Genomic DNA, 23,258 nt, shown 5'->3' with positions numbered 1-23,258 from the left:
GTTACCATTATTAACAGTTTGGTGTTTATTCTCAGACTTTTTTCATGTACTTGCAGATGTGAATAGCAAGGTATATAGTTTTCATTTTTAAATATATTCACAGTGTGTTAAAGCTTTTTTTTTTTTTTTCAGTAAAAACTTCATGGATTGCCTTCCATTTAGTAGAATGTTAGCTCTCTCAGGGCAGAGTTATTATTATTATACATCCTTTCCTCAAACAGTGCCTGGCTCACAGTGAGGGCCCAGATAATTATTGACTGAATAAATATGTACTACATTAATAGGAATTCTGAGAGAGGGATTGTTTTATTCTAGACAGAGGAGAGTTAGCATTTGCTGAAGGATAAGGATTGGACAAAGGATGACATTGGAAAATGAACTGAGAAGTCTATTTTCTTGTGTTGAGAGTTTTGGAAATCTAGATGAGGTTAGATTTTTAGATCTAGGATCTAAAGTTTTGGGCTTCTTATGTCACCCAATAGGAAGCAATTTTAATTTTTTCAGGAAGGGCAAAGTTCAACAGTTTAGTGCATGTTAGGGTAAATTTAATATGAAAACCTGGACATAGTGACCGGGGATGAAGATTGAACAGAGGGTTTAGGTAGGAAACCTAGCTAATGGCATTAATATTGCGAGGATTCAGACTAGGAAGATCATTGAATTTGGAAGTCAGAAAACCTTGATTGTTCTAGTCCTGACGAATTCTGAAATTCTGGACAAATTAACTTCATATCTCTGAGCCTTTTTTTCCCTCATCTGTAAAACAAGTTGGTGTGTTATAATGGATGAGCTAAGCACCATTCTAACTTTAAAGGAGTCTTTAACCCTCCTTTTACTCAGTTTTATGTTTTTGTTTAGCATTAAACTTAGTGGTTAGCAAATTCTTTGTATTTATTGGGACAGAATAATACTGGCTTGATTTTCTTTTATAATTTGCCTGCTAACTAGTCACTGAGCATACAGGCTTCATATTACTAACTTGTAACATTATTATGTGATGTTTATTTTTAAAGTGATAAAAAAAGTTTGTATATAAAATACCATTTTCTTCCTTTAGGAATCATCATCTCTACCTGAAGAGGCATCAAAACAGCTGTATCCTTCAGATGAACAAGAGCAAGAAGAACTTGATTTTTTATTTGATGAAGAGATAGAACAAATAGGACGAAAAAACACATTTACTGATTGGTCTGATAATGATTCAGATTATGAAATTGATGACCAGGATTTAAACAAGATTTTGATTGTAACTCAGACACCACCTTACATGAGAAAACATCCTGGAGGAGATCGAACAGGCAACCACATGTCTCGGGCAAAAATTACATCTGAACTTGCTAAAGTCATTAATGATGGCTTATATTACTATGAACAGGATCTATGGATGGAAGATGAAAACAAACACACAGCCATAAAGGTAATATTTTCTGGCTAACATTTCTGCTGATACTAATTTTTTTTTTATATATGTTGCTCCCTGTATTTTTCTAAACTTGAGGCTTTATTTTATTAAATTTTGAATATGAATAAATTTAATTTTGAAAAATTCCCAGAATATGTTGAATATTCACAACCTGAGAAATAATTTTACTAAAGTGACAGTGAAGTGAATACAAAAAAACCAGCACTCATGTACTAAAACCCTTTTTTCAGGTGAAAATAATAAGAAGGCTCTTTCTAAAAAAAAATCCTGAAGTTATGGAAAAGCTTAGTTTATATGCTTATTTCTTACCCTGGCCTATAATCACCTCGGCTAAAATGAGTAGGGCTTTAGAGAAGGGTTACTTTTGTTGGTCCCTTCCATTGTTCTCTCCTTTGTCTATGGTGTACACTTTATGGTAGTGGAACTGGTTGTAGACAAGGATAGAAGATTAGAATGGCTGATTGTCTCTCCTTGCCCAGTCATTACTATGGTACTAGGGGTGCTCTTTGAAGCCTTGTTCCAATATCTTCTTGAATTTCACCCCCCATCCTAATACCTATCCTAGTTATTAAGGTAAAATATGAGAACACTACATCAAAAGCTAATGATGTACTGTATGGTGACTAACATATCATAATAAAAAAAATGAGAGAACCAGAGTAGTCTACTGGCTATCTGCATTCCTTTGATATGAATTTTAGTGATAAATACAGGGATTAAAGGGATCTTTTTCTGCCATTAAAGAAAGTTAAATATTTGTTTTTGGGATAGAATAATAAAGGCAAAGTTGTATAACTATACTATGCCAAATAGAAGAGAGATCTTGGTCAGAAATAGTTACAGTTATAGGAAGAAACGTCTGCCAACTGGTGATTGACTAGAAGGGACTTGCTGTCCGTGGAGGTTTGTATCATTAAGAAGGAGTGTGCTTTCCTTCTTGGCTCTTCATTTCTTTATCTTTCTGGAATTTCCATCAGTGCACTCAGCCCGTTAACCTTCTCTTAGCCATTGCGTTTTTGGAGACCGTGCCTCAGGTTATTGTAGCTTGTCTGTAACTCAAGAGCCTGAATAGTTCTCTCTGTCCTACTACTGTGAAAAAGAGGGTTTTTTTTATAGTTTCTTGGTTTAAAGTCTTGTCTAAGCATTGTTATTTTGTTTGTGATACTTAGGTTCTATAAGTAATCTCTAACTTAAATCCTTTTGGAACAGAAAGAGCTAGAAATAAATTTAATAATAGGTTAAAATTATACTCCCTCCATTCCCTATCTTTCCACCCTGATTTGTTCTTCACTATCTACCATTCTGCATATTGTACTTCTTTTCTGTTTTGATCACATGGATATAAGATCTATGAAGATAGGAATTTTTGCCTTATTTTGTACACTACTATATCTCCACTGCTAGAACAGTTCCTGGCACATAGTAGCGCTCAATTCATATTCATTAAATGGATAAATGAGTTACGGATTAAACATTATGAAATAACCAAAGAAAAGCTAACCACTGTATATAATACTGGTTCTGTGGGGACATTTTTTGAGTTCCAAATAATGAGCTTTCAGGCCATCTTGAGAAACATATTTGTGGGTGATTATTTATTTGCTTTAACTAAAGTGTAGGCGACAATAAGGAAAAGCCAAGTATTGAGTTAATTAAAAACCTGCATCTGCGCACTTAACCATGAAATATTAGGGGAAAGTAATCTTGGCTATATGACTCTTAAGCATTATGAGTCTGTTCATAAGTGTGTTGTATTTTAGCCTGATCCATATGTACATTCTTATCACCTGACTTATTTTCATTGTGTTTAATTCTGTGCTCAAAATGTAATTTCTGATTAGAATTGTACTTTTCCTGTGGGTCTGCTTAAAGGAAAAGAAAACCATGATTTAATATATATTTGTTAAACTCCTGCTGTGAACCAGACATTGTGCTGGGTCCTGTGCATGGAATGGGAAGATAACAATAGGGTCTATACATGCCTGGTTCTTACAAATAATTGGAAGGACAGACATTAAAATAAACCCACAATAAATACTTAATCCTAAATTATAATAAATGTGCTAAAGGAAAAGAACAGGATGCTACTGGGTTGGGTTGTCAGGGAATGAATGCCTGTGCGAAAGTCACAGTTACAGTGAGATCTGAAGTATAAGATTAAACCCTGCAAAGACCAGGTAAACCATATTCTAGGAGAGGAGGAAACAGCAAGTGGCAAGGATCTAAGGGAAGGAAGAATTGGGTGTATTTTAAGAACCAAAAAACAAGTCCATTTGTTTATAGTATTATATAAGAGGACAATTATGGCGGTATATAGGCAGAAGTCTGATCATACAAACGTTTTGTGGGCCATGTGAAATAGTTGGGAATTTATCTAAAGTTCAAATAAAGTACCTTAGAGGGTTTTATACAGGCAACAGGGCTTAATCTAATTTTTCTTTTCATTTATTTATTTATTTTAAAAAAGATTTTATTTTAGATAGAGGGAGGAGCAGGGGAGGAGGGAGAGAGAGTCTCCAGCAGACTCCACGCTGAGTGTGGAGCCTGACGTGGGGCTCAGTCTCATGAACCTGGATCATGACTTGAGCTGAAACCAAGAGTCAGACACTTAACCAACTGAGCCACCCTAATTTTTGTTTTTATTATTTTTATTTTTTTTAAAGATTGAATTTATTTATTTGATAGAACACTAGCAGGGGGAGTGGGAGAGGGAGAAGCAGGCTTCCCACTGAGCAGGGAGCCCGATGTGGGGCTCGATTGCAGGACCCCAGGATCATGACCTAAGCTGAAGGCAGATGCTTAACGACTGAGCCACCCAGGCGCCCCACCCTAATTTTTATTTTTAAAAGATAACTCTGGTTATTATGGTGGAGAATGAATTAGATGGGTACAAGAGTGGCAGAAGAAATCCACTTGGGAAGCTATTAAAGTAGTCTAGGAGATGGCTATTGATAATTTAAGGTAACTTGGTAGCAGGGGAAATGTTGAAATAAGAAAACCCACATCTGAGCCCTGAGGAATCATCATTAGGAGTTGTAATAGGAAGTGGTGCTATAGAAGCCAAAAACTGACTTCAAGAGGAAAGAATAATCAGATGTGTCAGGAACTGGACAGATTGAGTTAGATGTAAATGAAAGGAATGCCAAATCGATAGGGTAGTTCAGTGATCTTTTCTGACTTTGCAAAAGGATTTTTTACTGGATCCAGAAGTTATATTGAACTGCACTAGACTGAGTATAGGCTTTCTGTTCCTGCCATGTTCTTACTGCTGAAAACAACTCAAACAGCCTTTCAATAATAGATGAGAAAATATCTTAAAATCCTTGAAGATTGGCAAGGTAAGTTATTACCGGGATAAAACCATAGAGAAGTGTGGAGTGTTGCCCTGGAGACCATTTTGGAATTTGGGGGAATTTGAAGAATTCCTCTTTCCAGAAGCCCCCCCAAAATAAAGGGGGAAAGGGCACAAACTTAGGACTCAGCCAAGGTTGGGGATTCCAGAAAGTCTTGTATTAAATTGGTACCTAAAAGAAATATACCCTCAGTGAAAGATAACTTAACATGCTTTCTCACCTGCTCCTCTAGGGGACTACAAGAAATTTCCCTAGTTGTGCTGAACAGACTAAGAAGAAAAAAATAGCTTAGAATTTATAATCATCCAACTTAAATACATAGTATCTAGATGACTACATAACCACTAGTCACGAATTTAAAGTGATTGTGACCTGTTAATTTCCCAGAAACCTAACAGAAGCCAACATAGCTCCTTTGTGAGGACATTCACTTTTATCCTAGACCTTGAATAATTTACTCAAATTATCTAAAAAGGAATGTGAGCAACTCACAAAATTAATAATCAAATAAGGAAACGTGGTACCACATGTGAGAATGAGCGAAGCCATACCCTGAAATAATTTAGGTAATGGAATTATTAAACAGAATATGGAGTAACTGTTAATTGTGTTTAAAGAAATAATATGTGCAGAGAAGAAGAGATTCTGAACAGTGACATTCCTAGAATTTCTGCAAGTAAAAATAGTTAAGGTTAAAATTAACTCAATTAAAGGGATTAACAGCAGATTAGATACAATTAGAGAATCAGTGAGTTGGAAGTTTTACAAGTTTTACAAGAAACTACTCAGAAATCACAGAGAGGCAAAGAGAGTATATGAAAGGCTATGTAGTGATATTCTGGAGAGTCTTTACTATTTATTTACTGCATTTCAGATCAAATTGTAGAATTTAACATCTGTTGGATTTTATTTTATAGCTTTTTATTTCTGAGAAAAGGTTTAAAACAAGAAATATAGAATACAGAGTGATGAAAATGGTCTAAAATAGACATTTAATCAGAATTTCAGAAGGAAAGGTTAGAGAAAATGGGGCAAAGTCAGTATTTTAAGAGGGACTTTTTCTGAATTGAGGAGAGGTACTGGAGTAGAGCAGCCAGGGGAAAAAAAAAGATTACATTTAAAGGTAGGAGAGTGAACAGCTGACAGCTGACTTTCCAACAGTAAACAGTTGACTGCAACAGACAATGGAATGATAGTAGTAATATACCAAGGGAAATAACTATCAACCAGTAATTGTATGCCTTGCAAAATGTCTTTTAAGTAAGAGGGTGAAATATAATGAAAGAAATTGTAACTTAGGAGAGCCTCATCAAAGGAAATTGCAGAGGTGGAATGAATGAGTTCAGATGCCAGGTATGTAGAAAGGACTGCAAAGAAAAGCAAGAGATATGTGAATAAATCTAAATATTAACTGTATAAAACGGTGTCTTATAGATTTAACATTAACACAGACTTGGAAAGAGCAATTAAATGAATAGTATTTAAGGGTACTTTTTTGTGTAGGAAGAAGATACTGATTAATTTTTAAAGTTTTCATGTTGCAGTTTGAGGGCTACCCATTCAAAAATAAAATTAGACGAAATAACTGTGAAACTAGGAGAAAGGGAAAATGTAGAATAGGAAAAGGGCTTCCAGCACAAAACTAAAATGGTAGGTTTATTTATCTATCTGAGCGAGAGAGAGTGAGCCACTGAGCAGGGGGAGGGGCCAGGAGGTAAAGGGAGAAAATCTCAAGCGGACTCGTGCTGAGCCCGGAACCCAATGCAGGGCTTGATCTCATGACCCTGAGATCATGACCTGAGCCAAACCAAGAGTCGGACGCTTAACTGACAGGCACCCCCAAAGTGGTAGATTAGTGGTAACCCGAATGTTTAGATAGCAAAAATAATAGATGTCCTCAGAGTATATGTTAATAAAATCAGTTGTGTTATTTATATGTGACTTCAGAAAGTTAAGGGAGCATACACCATAAAGTAGTAACCAACCAAAATCAATCTGTAGATTCAGTGTAATCCTTATCAATATCCTAACTGGCTTCTTTGCAGAAATCAATGAGATGATCTCAAATTCATATTGAAATTCAAGGGACCTAGATAGCCAAAACATCTTGAAAAGAACAAAGCTGAAGAATTCTTATACAGTCCTCATGTTAAAACAGTGTTGTTATTAGGATAAGCATAGACAGACAGCTCAGTGGAAGAGAATTGAAAGTCCAGAAATAAACACGTGTGTCTATGTTCAACTGACTTCTGGCAAAAGTGCCTAAACCATTCACTCAATAGGGAAAGAATAGTCTTCTTAACAAGTCATCTTGGGACAGCCAAGTGGATATCCATATGCAAAAGAATATATTAGATGCCACCCTAACTCACCATGTACAAAACAATTAACTCATTTGAATTAAAAATCTAAATATAAGAGCAAAAACTATGCAAGGATATTACAAGGAAACAAAAATCTTCATGACTTTGTATTTGACTGGTTTCTTATATGACACCAATAGCACAAGCAACAAAATTGGATATCATAAAAAAAATCTTACATTTTGTCCTTCAGAGGGCACCGTGAAGAAAGTGATAGGGAAAGAAAAAAAAAACCAAACAACAGAATACTATTTACATTAGCTCCCCTTCCCCAAAATGAAATAATGAAGTATAAAGCTAATTAAATATGTCAGATCTATAGGAGTAATATAACTCTCATGAAAGAAATTACTAAATGAGACATGAAGACCCAGTATTATTAGTTTTCCTCCAATTGATCTGTAGATTGAATGCAGTCCCAATTAAGATTCCAGGAATTTATTTTGTAGATATTAACCAACTGCTTCTAAAATTTATACAAAGAGGCAGAAGACCAGATTGCCAGTATATATTGAAGGAGAACAGTCAGAGAATGGATACTTCCTAACTTCAAGAGTTAATATAAAGCTACAGTGATCAAGACAGTGTGCTATTGGTAAAAGAATAGACAAATAAATCAATGGAATGCAATAGAGAGTCCAGAAACACACTTTCAGTAATACAGTAAACTGATATTTGACAAAGGAGCAAAGACAGTACAATGGAGAAAATAGTCTTTTCAACAAATGGTGATGGAACAACTTGACACATACATGGAAAAAAATGAATCTAGACACAAACCATATATTTTTTCACAAAAAGTAAGTCCAAGTGGATCAGAGCTACATGTAAAACACAAAACTATGACACTTCTAGAAAATAACATAGAGAAAATGTAGATGATCTTGGGTTGGTTGATGACTTTTAAAAAAGATATTATTTAATTTTCAGGCACCTGGGGGGCTCAGTAGGTTAAATATCTGCCTTTGGCTTGGGTCACGATTGCAGGGTCCTGGGATTGAGCCCCACATTGGGGAACCCTCTCCTCTCCCCTTCCCCCTGCTTATGCATTCTCTCTCTCTCAAATAAATAAATAAAATAGGGGTACCTGGGTGACTCAGTCGGTTAAGTGGCTGCCTTCAGCTCAGGTGATGATCCCAGAGACCTGGCATCTAGCCTAGCATTGGGCTTCCTGCTCAGCTGGGAGTCTGCTTCTCCTCCTCCCTGTGTTCCTACCCCCCTCATGCTCGCACGTGCACGTGTGCCCTCTCTGTCTCTCTCCATTTCAAATAAGTAAAATCTTTAAAAATTTTTTTAAAAAGTAAAATTCTATTTTTGAGAGAGATCATGCACATGCGGGCTGGGGGAGGAGTAAAGGGAGAGGGAGAGAGAAAGTCCAAGCTGACTCCATACTGAGCCTGATGCAGGGCTCAATCCCGTGACCCTGAGGTCACAGCTTGAACTGAAATCAGGAGTCGTACACTCAGCCAGTGGAGCCACCCAGGTGCCCCTGGTTGATGACTTTTTAGATTAAACTCCAAAAGCATGATCCATGAAGGAAGAAATTGTTAATTTGGACTTCCTTAAAGTGAAAAATTTCTGCTCTGTAAACAACACTGTGCATAGTGAGAAGACACACCACACACTAGAAGAAAATATTTGCAAAAGACACAAAATGGACTGCTATCCAAAGGATTTAAAAAAAAAAAAAAAACCTCAGGGGCGCCTATGTGGCTCAGTCGTTAAGCGTTTGCCTTCGGCTCAGGGCGTGATCCTGGCATGCTAGGATCGAGCCTGGCATCAGGCTTCTCCACTGGGAGCCTGCCTCTTCCTCTCCCACTCCCCCTGCTTGTGTTCCCTCTCTCACTGGCTGTCTCTCTCTCTGTCAAATTAAATAAATAAATAAAATCTTTAAAAAAAATCTTAAAACTTAATGTGAAAACAACCTGATTAAAAAATGGACCAAAGATCTGAATAGACACCTCACCAAAGAAAGTTACACAGTTGGTGAATGAACATATACTCTACATCATATCATCAGAGAAATACAAATTTAAACAATGAGTTACTGCAACACACGTGTTAGAATGGACAAAATCCATGTCCCTGAAAACATCAAATGCTGATGAGGATGTGGAACAACAGGCATGCTTATTCCTGTTGGGAATGCAAAATTGTATCGCCACTTTGGGAGACAGTTTGATTCTTAAAAAACTAAACATATTCTTACCATACTACATAGTAATCACCTCTCTTGGTACTTATCTAAAGGAACTGAAAACTTCCAGCCACACAAAAATCTGCACATGTTGGGGTAGCTGAGTGGCTCAGTCAGTAGAGCATGTGACTCTTGGTCTTGGGGTTGTGAGTTCTAGCCCCATGTTGAAGGTGGAGTTTACTTTTAAAAATCTGCATACAGTAGCTTTATTCATAATTGCTATAACATAGAAGCAACCAAGATGTCCTTCAGCGGATGAATGGATAAATTATGGTATATCCAGATAATGGGATACTATGCAGTGCTGAAAAGAAATGAGCAATCAATGGAGGAATTTTAAATGCATATTACTAAGTGAAAGAATCCAATCTGAAAAGGCTACCTAGTGTATGATTCTAAATATTTGAGATTCTGGAGAAGAAAAAGTATGGAGATAGAAATATCAGTGATTGCCAGAGTTGGGGGGGGAGTAAATGAATACGCACAACAGGGGAGTTTTTTAGGGCAGTTAAACTTTTCTGTATAGTAGTATAATTGTGAGTACATGTCATTATACATGTATCAAAACCTGTCAGATATACATACCAAGAATGAAACTTATGTGAACTATGGACTTTAAGTGATAATGATCTTTCAATGTAGGCCCACTGATTGTAACAAATGTAAACAATTGGCGCAGAATGTTGATAGTGGGGAGTCTGTACTTTCAAGTAATTTTGCTGTGAAGCTAAAAGTGCTATAAAAACACTGAAAAAAACAGGTTAGGAGAAAATGGTTGTGGATCATGTTTTTAATAAGGACTTGTATTTGTAATAAAGAACTCTTAAAACACAATTATAAAAAGACATCGCAATTATAAAATGAGCACAGAAAATGAATAGACTTCTTTTCTAGAGAAGATACACAATCAACTAATAAGTCCATGGAAAATCTGTTGATTATTATTAGCCACCAGAGAAATGAGGAATCAAAACCCCTATGAGATCCCCACCTCCTACCTACTAGGAAGATTATAATAAAAAGGGTACATTCACAGTTTTGGTGATGATGAAGAGAAATTAAAATCCTCATAGACTACTGGTTAAAATGTAAAATGGTCCAACTGCTTTGGAAAGTAGTGTGGCAGTTCTCAGTAGGTTAAACATATATTTGTCTTATGACCTAGGAATTCCATTTCTAGCTATGTACACAAAAGAAATAACATATGTCCACACAAAAACTTGTACACAAATGTTAATTGCAAAATTATGAAAGTGGAAAGAACCCAAAGGATTATCAGCTGATGAATGAATAAACAAAAAGTGGTATAACCGTATAACAGTATTATTTAGCATTAGGAAGAAATGAATTTACTGGTACATGCTGCAACATGAAAACACAATGCATGGCTCAGTCAGTTAAGCGTCTGCCTTCGGCTCAGGTCATGGTGGGGTTCTGGGATCGAGCTCAGCGTCTGGCTCCCTGCTCAGCAGGGTGTCTTCTCCCTCTTCCCCTCCCCTTGCTCATGGTGTGTGCGTGCGCTCTCAAATAAATAAAATCTTTAAAAACATAAAAAAATCCAGAGATTTTCTGCATAGCCATTAGTTGGAAATAGTAACTTTTTAAAAAATTAAACTATTAGACTTACAATATTTTAGGTGTACAGCTAGTGATTTGGCAATCACACACATTACAAAATGCTCACCACAGTAAGTGTAATTACCATCTGTCACCATACAGTGTTATTACAATATTGAATATGTTCCCTATGCTGTACTTTTCATTTCTGTAATTTATAATTGAAAGGTTGAACCTCTTAATCCCCTTCACCCACTCCCCTGTGGTAACCACTAGTTCTATTTATAAGTCTGTTTCTGTTTTTTGGATCCCACATGTAAGTGAAATCACATGGTGTTTGTCTTTCTCTGACCTACTTCACTTAGTATAATACCGTCTAGGCCCATCCATGTTGTTGCAAATGGCAAAGACTTCATTATTTTTTATGGCTGAGTAATATTTCATCGTATATGTACACATATGTGTATATACGTGTGTGTGTGTGTGTGTGTGTGTGTGTGTGTGTGTGTGTGTGTGTATCTCCCATGTCTTGTTTACCCATGCATCTGTTGATGGACTCTTAGGTTGCTTCCATATCTTGGCTACTGTAAATGATCCGGCAATAAACATGTATCTTTTCAAATTAGTGTTTTCCTTTTCTTTGTGTAAATACCCAGAAGTGGAATTACTGGATCGTATTAGTATTTCTGGTTTTAATTTTTTGAGGAACCTCCATACTGTTTTCCATAGTGGCTACACCGATTTACATTTTTACCAAACAGTGTACGAGGGTTCCCTTTTCTTCACATCCTCGCTAACACTTGTTATTTCTTGTCGTTTTGTACTAGATGTTCTCACTGGTATGAAGTGATATTTTATTGTGGTTTTGCTTGGCATTTCCCTGATGCTTAGAGACACCGAGCATCTTTTCATATGTCTGTTGGCCTTCTGAATATCTTCTTTGGAAAAATGTCTGTTTAGGTCTTCTGGCAATTTTTAAATCATACTGTTTGGGGGTTTTTTGGTGTTGAGTTGTAGGAGTTCTTGATATAGTTTGGATATTAACTCTTTATCAGCTGTATCATTTGCAAATATTTTCTCTGATTTAGTAGGTTGCCTTTTTGTTTTGTTGATGGTTTTCTTTGCTGTATAAAAGCTTTTTAGTGTGGGGAACCTGGGTAACTCAGTTAAGTGTCTGACTTGATTTGGCTTGGGTCATGATCTCAGGGTCGTGAGATCCAACCACATGTACTGGGCATGGAACCCGCTTAAGATTCTCTCCCTCCCTCTCCCACCTTCTCCTTCTACCCATCTTGTGCACGCATGTGCTTGTTCTCTCTCAAAAAAAAAAAAAAGAAAAGAAAAGAAAACCCTTTTGAGTTTGATATAATCCAAGTTTGTTTTTAATCTGTAGTGACTTTTATTTATTTATTTATTTAAAAAATTTTTTTTAAAGATTTTATTTATTTACTTGACAGAGAGAGAGACAACCAGCGAGAGAGGGAACACAAGCAGGGGGAGTGGGAGAGGGAGAAGCAGGCTCCCAGCAGAGCAGGGAGCCCGATGTGGGGCTCCATCCCAGGACTCTGGGATCACGCCCTGAGCCGAAGGCAGACGCTTAACGACTGAGCCACCCAGGCGCCCCTTAAGATTTTATTTAATTGTATAAAACAGTCATGAGGAATCTGTTTATTTTCTATGACTACCATAACAAATTATCACACGTTTGGCAGCTTGAACTAACATGAATTTATTATATAATTTTATAGATGATTAGTGCAGGTGAAGTCAGCTGGTTTCTCTACTCCAGGTCTGTAAGACTGAAATCCAAGTGTTCCTGCCTGAGCTCTTACCTGTAGGTTTTATGTGAGAATCACTTCCAAGTTCATTGAGATTGCTTACAGAATTCAGTTCTTTGTGGCTATATGTAGATTTGAGGTCCTCCATTTCCTTTTTGGCTGTGTGGAGCCTCTCGCTCGGCTCCTTTAGACCACCTGCATTCTAGGTTAGATTACACTGTCTGCCTTCAAATCAGTAACTGGTGGGGGAGCCCTGCTTTTCATCTGTTTGAGATTTTCTTCCACCACATCTCTTTCGTCTAGTTGGAGATCGTCATCTGCTTAATCCAGAGTAAGCTCCCTATTTTAAGGTCACTTACTGGAAATCTGAATTACATGTGCAAATTCCTTTTTGCCATTTATTTAGCATAATCACATGTTACAGAGATTGGGATCTGGATATCGTTGAAGGACCCTTCTGCCTCCCATAGGATATATCTTTTAGAAGGTAGATCTTTGAAAAGGTAAACATTTTAACCAGACTTTAAGGAGATTATTAAAATAATTAAAGGTGTTTATAATAAAGACATAAGTAAGGAGAGAAATACCGAGTTGATGTTTGAAAGATCTGGTGTGGTAAAGAGGGTAATTTCCCCAAAATTAATTAAATACAGCAAGTATTTCAGCAGATTTTTTTCAAAGTAACTCAATAAGCTGATTTTAAAATTTATGTGAAAACGTAAGGGACAAGAAACTCATCATACACACACATAAAAGCAGGGCAACTTGTTCTAGCAAATTAAAGATATGGGCCATAGCAATGGAATAGGAGTCCCAAAACAGTTGCATGCATATATGCACACTTGGTAAATGGCAGGTAGGATTACAAATCAAGAGAAAATCTGATTTTTAATATGTGGTTCTGGGAAAATTGTGTGTGTGGGAAAAAAGTGAAATGACAAACTTCTGCCTTCTAGTGTCATCCAAATTTATTTAGTGAAAGGCAAAAGCAAAAAAGCTGTTAAGCTGTAATAGTAAAAGATCTTCTTGATCTCACAGTAGGGAAAGGTTTCTTAAGTGGACACAAAATACACAACCATAAAGGACAAAAATCAAAAAATTTATCACAAAGAATTTTTTATTAAACATCAACAAGAGTGCATACATAGTTCACGAGGTGAAAAAAAAAAAGTTTCCATTCATGATGTGATAAGTATTGTAAAACAAATGCATAGGGGCACCTGGTTGACTCAATCGGTAGAGATGCAACTCTTGATCCCAGCGTCATGAGTTCAGGCCCCACGTTGCGCATAGAGATTACTTCAGGAAAACTTAAAAATGTAAAGTACAAATCAATAAAAGATGCAGTAGAAACTGATTATAAGACATGAACCAGCATTTCACAAAAGATGAAGCCCAAATGATTGAAATCATGGAAAAGCGTTCAACAGGGGCCCCTAGGTGGCTCAGTCATTAAGCGTCTGCCTTCGGCTCAGGTCATGATCCCAGGGTCCTGGGATCGAGTCCTGCATCGGGCTCCCTGCTCAGTGGGAAGCCTGCCTCTTCCTCTCCCACTCCCCTGCTTGTGTTCCCTCTCTTGCTGTGTCTCTCTCTGTCAAATAAATAAATAAAATCTTAAAAAAAAAGAAAGAAAAAGTGTTCAACATTATTAATCAAGAAGATGCAAATTAAAATGTCAGTGAAATATTTCATGAAATCCATGTGAGCAGAATTAAAACAGACAAATTTTTGGGAATATTTGGAACAAGAACTTTATTAATCTGTGGGAATAAAAAATATAAAACCATATCTTATGTTTACCATCTGTACTTAAGAATATGCTCTTCAGGGGCACCTAGGTGGCTCAGTCACTTAAACGTCTGCCTTCTGCTTGGGTCGTGAACCCAGCATCCTGTGATCAAGCCCCACATCGGGCTCCTTGCTCAGTGGGGAGCCTGCTTCTCCATCTGCCTGACACTCCCCTTGCTTATACTCTCTCTGTGTCAAATAAATAAAATCTTTAAAAAAATGCTCTTGAGTTGCATTGTTCCAATATTAACCACCTGTGGTTATTGAGTTTTCAAAATGTGACTAGTCTAAAAGGAGATTTGCATTAAATGTACAATATTGGATTTTGAAGTCTTAGTTAAGAATGTAAAATATCTCAATGATTTTTATAATTATTGCATATTGAAATGATTATGTTTGCTTAAGTAAAATACTAAAATTTGACTGTTTTAAAAATTTTTTTAATGTAGCTACTGGAAAATTTAAGATTACTTGTGGTTTTCATTATGTCTATATTAGACGGCACTGCTCTAGAGGAACTTAGAAGTGTTCATCAGTAACAGTACATGACAGTGTAGCAGAATTGTTCATTATATTCACAGATTGGAAATAACCAAAATATCTGTCAGCTACTGACTGGCCATGTTAAATGTATACAGTGTATAAATTATATAGTAGTGAAAAGGAATCACAGCTATAAACATCTTTATGAGTGAATCTAGAAAACAGCTAAGTAAGTATAAGAAGTTAAGAAAGGTTGTATACAGTGTATGATTCCATAAAGCTCAAGGGCAGGTCAAATCAAACATGAATCTTTCAGAAATGTATGTATACATAGAAGGTCATATAAAGAAAAGAAAGGAATGATTGATCAGAATTTCAGGTCAGAATTTTGGTGATTTGGGGGGAGAGGGACTAGGATACATGGGTTCTAATGTATTAATAGTATTATGTTTCTAGTTGCTATATGAATGTTTTCTGGATAAGTTGCACATGTATATTTAATACATTGTTCTGTATGGCATATTTCATAACAATATTTAAAACCAGTTTAGCATGAATTGGGATTTGTGGGACAAGAAGGGGCAAGCCAGAGCCGACTAATTCACTTCTTGGAGCTGCAGGGTTGTTGCTCCTTGGGCTAAAACTCAAGGTAGGTTGAGCCTGTCTTTGTTTTTTTGTATCTAACTATTCTTCTTCTTGTCCAGTGGTCTGCTTGGGGTCATGGTGGAAATTTGGACAGTGTTGAAGGCACTATCAATAGAAGACGTACAGATAGGCCTTCCATCTCAGAGATGTGATGGTGGGCCTCAGTGTCTTTTTACTCATATTTCTCGCTTGCCTCTGGGCCCATGAAATTCAGGATTGCCCAGTCTACTATCTCTCATGATAACACCCCCTAACTAGAAATCTTTAGTTTGAATCTGCAGAACCAGGGAGAGGAACCTTTACAACCGGTTCCTCAATCATTGTGCTCTCTGTCCAAGTTGCTTATGTGGAAACCTAAATATGCTCATACTCTTGTTTGCAGCATTTCAAGAAGAACCTTCAAATTGAAAGCTTCAAAATCACATCGGTCAGCCTGCTTATCTCATTTTTAGGCTCGTAACATTTGCTCTTGTACAGTATGCCAGCTTTGTCCAGTACTTCCTGGAGTATTATGTGAAGTTACCACTGGTGGTCTAAGTGTCAATTTCCAGAGGTCTTCTTGGATATACTGGCTTTGTGTTGTATAAGACAACATTTCCAGTTGCTGAATGACTGAGACCATTGCAGAAACATTGTTGAGAGAGTATACTGAGTGGGGGCTTTCTCTTCTGCCTTGACTCATACAATGTTTTGGAATTGTGGATACCCAGTGGCTGCTCTTGATTTTGCTGACTACTTCACTGTGTCTTGCCACATTCCCCTTACAAATGCAAGTAGGCCCTTGTCTGTATTTGTTGCAGATAGTGGGAGGAACTTCAACTGTGGTGAAGTCTTTGGTATGTAGCTGGAAATGGTATACAAATTCACCAGGAGATAACGCATCATCACCTGGCAGACATCATATTGGCATATGGCATCATATTGACTTGGCAAGAAGAGAGTCATCTAAATTTTCCCTCACCACAGATTGAGCTGTTCCTCTTCTCACTAGAGAAGAGCACCAAGTTGAGAACCTCTCTGGCAAAACTGAGGCCTATTCCTAACCAAGAATCAACTTGTGTGCAAGTTCACTGAGTACAGTTTTGGGACCAAAACCTAACTTTGATGAATCTCAGATGGGGATCATTCTTCTCTACCTCATAGGGTTGTAAAGACTTGGAAACTGTAAAGACTGGGCATGTGTGAGAAGGAACAAAGGCCATATAGTTGTGTGGGGCTAGTAATAATGAATGATGCCAGGGCAGGGGAGACCAGGAATTTGAAGAATGCAGAAGCTTCAGGCTTTACATAGAAATTGTGACATCAAAGTACAGTCTTTGGAATTCTTCCTGGGCGCCACAATGTTAGACATTCCCATGATTTTGTATATTTTAAAATGTAATTTTTTTTTAGATTTTATTTATTTGAGAGAGCACGAGCAGAGGAGTGGCAGGCAGAGGGAGAGGGAGAAGCAGACTCCGCGCTGAGCAAGGAGCCCAATGTGGGACTGGATCCCAGGACCCTGAGATCATGACCTGAGCTGAAGGCATACTCTTAACTGACTGAGCCACCCAAGCACCCTACAATGTGAAATTCTAATAGCTTAGTCTGAAAGACTCTCAGCTCACTTTCCTGTCATCGCAACATGAGGCCTCAAATCAAGTGTATCACTCTTTAGAAATGTTTTGAGGGGTGCCCGGCTGGCTCCATTGGTAGAGAATGCGACGCTCTCGGGGTTGTGAGTTTAAGCCCCATACTGGGTATAGAGATTACTTAAAAATAAAATCTTAAAATTAAAAAAAAATGTTTTGAATTGACTTCCTGCTGGAGAGACAGGTGAATCAGGAGATCTGATTTCAGGTTTTGCCCCAGTATTTAAATTCCAGCCATAATCCCTTGCATATGTCAGTGTCTTATTTTGACATACATACTTCAAATGTGGTAGCTTTGTAATAAATTAACTCTTTTCCAGGGATTCAGTCATTAACATATATTTGAGCACCTGCTATGTGCCAGATGGGTGCTGGGAACTGGGAATGTGGTAGTGTACATGACTGACTACTGAAAACACAGTCTCCCAGTAATTTATAATGATGGTGTCATTGGGAGTAGGGTGGGTGGATGGAGATAATTAGACCAGAAAATCTATGCAATAGATGACTACCATAACTGATCATTGAATTTAGTTATGAGCCTCTTCATAAACAGGAAAGAAGAAGCTTGCTGAGTTACCTCAGTGGAACAGTTGGGGGAAAAGTCTGAATGAAGAAATGACTAGTGGAAATATGAGTATAATACATTCAAATGTATGTGAGTATTAAATATTATATTGAATAATATGAGTATTGAGTATAAGGTATTGGAGAAATAGTACCTAAAGGGACATAAACAGAGAGTGTGGGGTATGTATGTGCGTATATTAGTGTATTTTTAAAGACTGGAAAATACTGGAATGTTTACATGGTGATGGGAATGGTCGAGTGGAAAGGGAGGGTTAAAAATACAGAAGGGAGTAGAAAAATGGGGCTAAGTTCTCAGAGACTGAAAAGAATTCAGAGCATGTGGAGCAGGGTTTGTCAGCCTCAGTACTATTGACATTTTGAATCAGATAATTCTTTTGTGGGGGCTGTCTTGTGCACCATTGGATGGTTAGCATTATCCCTGGCCTTTACCCTTTAGATGCCAATAGCATCCTACCCCCACAATTAAAACCTTTAGGGGAGTTGTGAGCAAAATCACCTCTAGCTGGGAAGCCTTTATACAGAGGTATTAGCCTTCAACCAGATCCTGTCTTTATCTGGAAAGAAGTAGAACATGGGTGTGGGAGAGCTTGTAGATTTGGTGGTGGAAATATGAGGGAGCGAGTTCCTTCTCATTTAACCTTTCTCAGTGAACTGGGTCAAGGTTAATGGGCTGGTGAAAGTGCCAAGAGTGATGAAGATAAAAAGTCATTTTTGTAGAATGAGAGACTGAGGTTCTTAGAAAAATCAGATTCCTGGTGAGCAGTAGGAGACCAGAGGCTATTTCTTTTGGAGGAAGTTTTACTGTAGAGGCTTTAGACCAAAGAAACCAGATAGAGGAAAATGGAAGGATAGTACTGAGATTATTACTGACTTATTTCTAAAACCAATGGATAAAAGACTATCTAGATCTTACTTGATCTTGAGCATTTGGCTTTCCCATTAGACCCTGTTTTCTTGCTTTTCTTCCTACTTCTATAGCCACTCTTTTTCAGTTTCATTTACATGCTTATCTTCTCTTTGTTCCTTAAATGCTAGTGATTCCTAGACTTAGGGTTTAAGACTTTCACTACATTCCCTAGGTAGTCTTTCTACTCAGGGCTTCATTCATGACTGTTGTTTTAATCCCAAATCTTTTATGTCTAGACTAGATTTTGATCCTAAATTTCAGGTACAGTAGTGTATCTAGGTGTTTCTTGGGACATTTCATCATATTTGTCCTAGAGGCCTTTAAAGATCAACATGCCCCAAACTGAATTATTTCGTGATTCAAAACCGCCCCCTCTAGTTCCTTTTCTTCTCCAGACAAAACAAAACTCTATATTGCTCTATGATTTCTATCTTGGTAATTGACTCTATGATCCCTGAACATTGTCATGGCTATAGCCCTCTTGCCTCACATTAGTCAGTAAGCTTCATCTGTACTCTCATATTTCATGAGTTCTTCCATATCTCTTTCTTTCCACTTTTCCACCCTTTCTGCTCCTCTCTCTCTGCACTGAAGTACTTAGTTTCCCAAAGATACTCTTCTTATCTCTAAGCTTTTCCATATATTTCTTCAAAGTCTTCAAATGCTCTTGCCTATCATCTTTGTTAGACAAACTCCTATTCATATTTCAAACTTGATTGGACGTCAGCTTCTTTGAGCATCCTTTCCTGGTTTCCACTTCCTGCTCTTTCCACAGCACCTTATATAAACCTCTGGTATAGCAGAATATAAGTGAAGGAGGTTGATTGAATTGTATATGATTATATGTAAGAGTAAGTTTCCAGGTAATCCTGTGGAGCGTAAGTAAAAATCCTAGACAAAATTATTGGAAAAAATTTACAAAAAAATAAGATTTACTCACTAAATTCCACAGATTAAATGTGAGAATCTAGATGAAAAAAACTGAGTTCAAGAACAGTTTACTCTGAGGGCACGTACTAAATAAGGTGAACTCCATTTTGAAATGCATAGCCTTATGAACATGGTACAGGAGATAAACCCTAGGATCCACCCAAATGAGGAAGTAAAATAGGAGACAAGGCTATATCTTCAGTGTGACAGTGAACCAGAAATGAGCTTACCACTTATTTGAAGTACAAAGAGAAGAAACTGTAAGAAAAATTGCATACCTGAGTCTTGGTTCTGAATGAAGGTAGGTGGAAAGTGTGTGCTGGTAGTCATTTATGGATATGCAGTTCAAATTCATAATGTATTTTACTAGTCTGAAAAAAGTTAAAACTAACAACATAAAGTAATTCTGGGCTGTTAATAATCACAGGTGCCTGGCATAAGCAAACCCATATTGTCTTTGGAGGAACTTATTTCAGAGGATGGCAGACTCTTCTGTATGAGGCTGGATAATAAATACCTTTGACTTTGACAGATATTTTGGTCCATTAGTTGTAGTTTGCTTCCCAGACTGCTTCACTCCAAGCTTCAAAATAATTTCCATAAAATATTTTCTGAAGAAAATAAGTAACTCAGAGAAAAAAATTATTAAACACTCACAGAAATAAGATACCAAGTGCATTCTACAGCTGAAATGACAGCAGAAAGAAGCCCACAGATACTTTGAATGTTGGAATTACCCAGTCACAGAATAGCAGCCGTAGTATATAAAATAAATATTTTACATAGTTCAATTAATAAATGATGAGGTTCAAAATATGAGAAGAGGAAAATAAAAAGCAGATTTGAAAAAAGGAATAGAATTCCTATAAGTGAATGTTCATTTAACATTAAGAATTCATGGTTGGATTTAATAGCAGGTGAGACAAAGCTGATGAGACACTGAGAATTAGTAAATTGGAAGAGAGGTCATCAGAAATTACCCACAATAAAACGGAGTGAGAGGAAAAGTATGAAAGACATTCCAGAAATGGAGTTAAGACGATCCAATGTACAGATCTAACTATAGTTCTAGAAAAAGCAGGGAGAAAGTTGGGGCTGAGGCAATATAAAAAGATATAGGGCTAAGGATTTTCTAGAACTCATGGAATATAAGTTTAATAAATGGAGTTTAAGAATCAGGCTAATTTAACACTAGGATACCAATTTGCCACATTTAGGGGTTGGAAGAGAAAAATATACACTTAATAGATGTAGCAATAACATTTAATAAACTTACATGTATTTATGATTTAGAAAAAATTTTCAAAATAGATGTAAGTTTTTATAACCCGAATAAAAATATCTGCACAGGAACCTGCATTTAACATTATCCATAATTGTAAAAAAAAAATTAAAGCATTCATTAAAGAATAGGATAAAGTTAATAGCTATTTTAGAAATCCTAGAAATTTAAAAATAAATTTTTAGAATTATTAGTCTGCAGCAGGATTCCTAGATATAAAGATCAATATATAAATGTCTCTTTGCATTTTTTCTAGCAACCAGAAAAGTGGAAATTTTAGAAAAGCTACTGTTTATAATAGCAACAAGAAGTAAGAAGCAGGGGCACCTAGGTGGCTCAGATGGTTGAGTATCTGCCTCCTGCTCAGGCGATGATCTTCAAGTTCTGGGACTGGGCCCTCATCAGTCTCCCAGCTCAGCAGGGAGTCTGCTGCTCCCTCTCCCTCTGCCTTTCCCCCTATTGTGCTCTCTCTCTCTCTCTCTCTCAGATGAATAAAGTCTTAAAAAAGTAAGAAGTAACTAGAACTCAGTTGTAACAAAAAATGTGCATTATAAACTTTATTTAAAAGATGTAAGAGATTAAAATAGACTGCAAGAATTAACATTGTAGAAATGGTCCTCATCATCTTGATTTATATATTCATTGTAGTCCCCAGAGTTTTTCCCCTCATTCTTTCCTTTACTACCTTCCTATTAGGAGATGCTGATTCCAAAATTCATATGCAAGTGCAAAGTGTTAAAGGTAGCAAAGACACTTTCTGGGTGCCTGGGTGGCTCAGTTGGTTAGGCGTCTGATTTTGGATGGGGTCATGATCTCAGGGTCGTGGGGTTGAGCCTCACATCATGCTCTGTGCTGGGCGTGGAGCCTGCTTGGGATTCTCTCTCTCCCTCTGTCCCTCCTCCTTCCCCCCTCCACTCTCTCTCTCCCCCTCCCTCTCTAAAAAAAAAAAAAGTAGCGAATTTATGTTTAAAAGAAAAAGTGCAAAGTTGACTTGCCCTTCTAGATATTAAGACTTTTAATAAAGCTATAATAATTAAAATAATGAAATGTTGGTAATGCGTATATAGATAATTTGAGAGAATAGAGAACCAGGAATATTTTACTTATATGTAAACAGAGGATGTATGACACAGGTGGTTATATTGCAGAGCAATGGGGAAAGAATACACTACTTAATAATGAGTCAGTAAGATACATTCATGGAGCAATAAATGAAATTTGAACCCTGCCTCAAACTACATTTGCATTACTCTTAAGTGGATTATAAACCTAAATGTGAAAGGCAAAACAATAAACCTTTTCTAAGAAAATATCTCAGCCACTTGGGGGGGAGGTGAAGGAAAGACTTTTTCCAAATATACAAAGTTATTGATGCATTTTATATCATTAAAAATAGGTATATCCATAAGTGATTGATTAATTTTATTGTATGTTTGCATTTACTTGTGAATTTTTTTCCTGTCATAATTTTCATACTCCTGATTATGGCCTTTTCTTTCCACTCAAAGAATTCACTTTATTGTTTCTTGCAAGGCTTGTTTAGTGATGATGAACTCCTTTAACTTTTGTTTGGGAAACTCTCTGCTCTATTCTGAATCATAACCTTGCTGGGTAGAGTGTTCTTGGTTGTGGAGTTTTTTTCCTTTCAGTACTTTGAGTATATCATGCCACCCTCTACTGGCCTGCAAAGTTTCTACTGAAAAATCAGCTGATAGCCTTATAGGGTGTCCATTGTATGTAACTATTTTCCTTTCTCTTGCTCCTTGTAAAATTCTCTGTCACTACTTCTATGCCACTTTATTTACTGTGTCATGGTGTAAACCTCCTTGGGTTAATTTTGTTGGGTGCTCTCTCTGTTTTTGGGATCTGGATTTCTCTTCTGCCACCCCCCCAGATTAGGGAAGTTTTCAGCTATTATTTTGTTAAATAAGTTTTCTGACCCTTCTTTCTTCTTTTTCTTTTTCTTTTTTTTTAAGATTTTATTTATTTATTTATTTAATTTATTTATTTATGAGAGAGAGTGCACAAAAGAGCACAAGCAGGGGGGAAGGGTGGAGGGAGAAGCAGACTCCCCGCTGAGCAGGGAGCCCAATGTGGGACTCGATCCCAGAGCCCTGGGATCCTGACCTGAGCCAAAGGCAGACACTTAACCAACTGAGCCACTCAGGTTCTCCTTTCTTTCTTCTTTTTCTGGGATTCCTATAATGAAAACGTTATTATGCTTGATGATGTTACTGAGTTCCCTTAATCTCTTCTCATTTTTATAGTTTTTCTTTTTGCCTATTCACTTGGTTGCTTTTCATTACCCTGTCTTCCAGATTGCTGATTCA

The 23,258-nt window shown here is 37.0% G+C and overlaps 1 protein-coding gene across 7 annotated transcripts in view; it reads left to right on the top strand.

Moving 5' to 3' along the window:
- Positions 1-23,258, top strand: part of LARP1B (La ribonucleoprotein 1B) — a 119,051-nt gene that overhangs the window by 48,577 nt on the left and 47,216 nt on the right. For 6 of the 7 annotated variants that reach the window (XR_004625843.1, XM_034661628.1, XM_034661624.1 and 3 more), the window contains one exon: positions 1,058-1,417. Coding sequence is in view for 6 of the 7 variants with exons in the window: in XM_034661628.1 (XP_034517519.1) it covers positions 1,058-1,417 (360 nt within the window). In the remaining variant the exon portion in view is untranslated. Of the gene's footprint in view, positions 1-1,057; positions 1,418-17,774; positions 17,844-23,258 lie in introns of those variants that run through there. The other variant, XM_011228673.3, reaches the window with a different exon arrangement.

This window comes from Ailuropoda melanoleuca, chromosome 5 (genome assembly GCF_002007445.2).
Source record: "Ailuropoda melanoleuca isolate Jingjing chromosome 5, ASM200744v2, whole genome shotgun sequence".
Taxonomy (NCBI): domain Eukaryota; kingdom Metazoa; phylum Chordata; class Mammalia; order Carnivora; family Ursidae; genus Ailuropoda; species Ailuropoda melanoleuca.
This window is presented reverse-complemented; position numbering and strand designations above follow the sequence as displayed.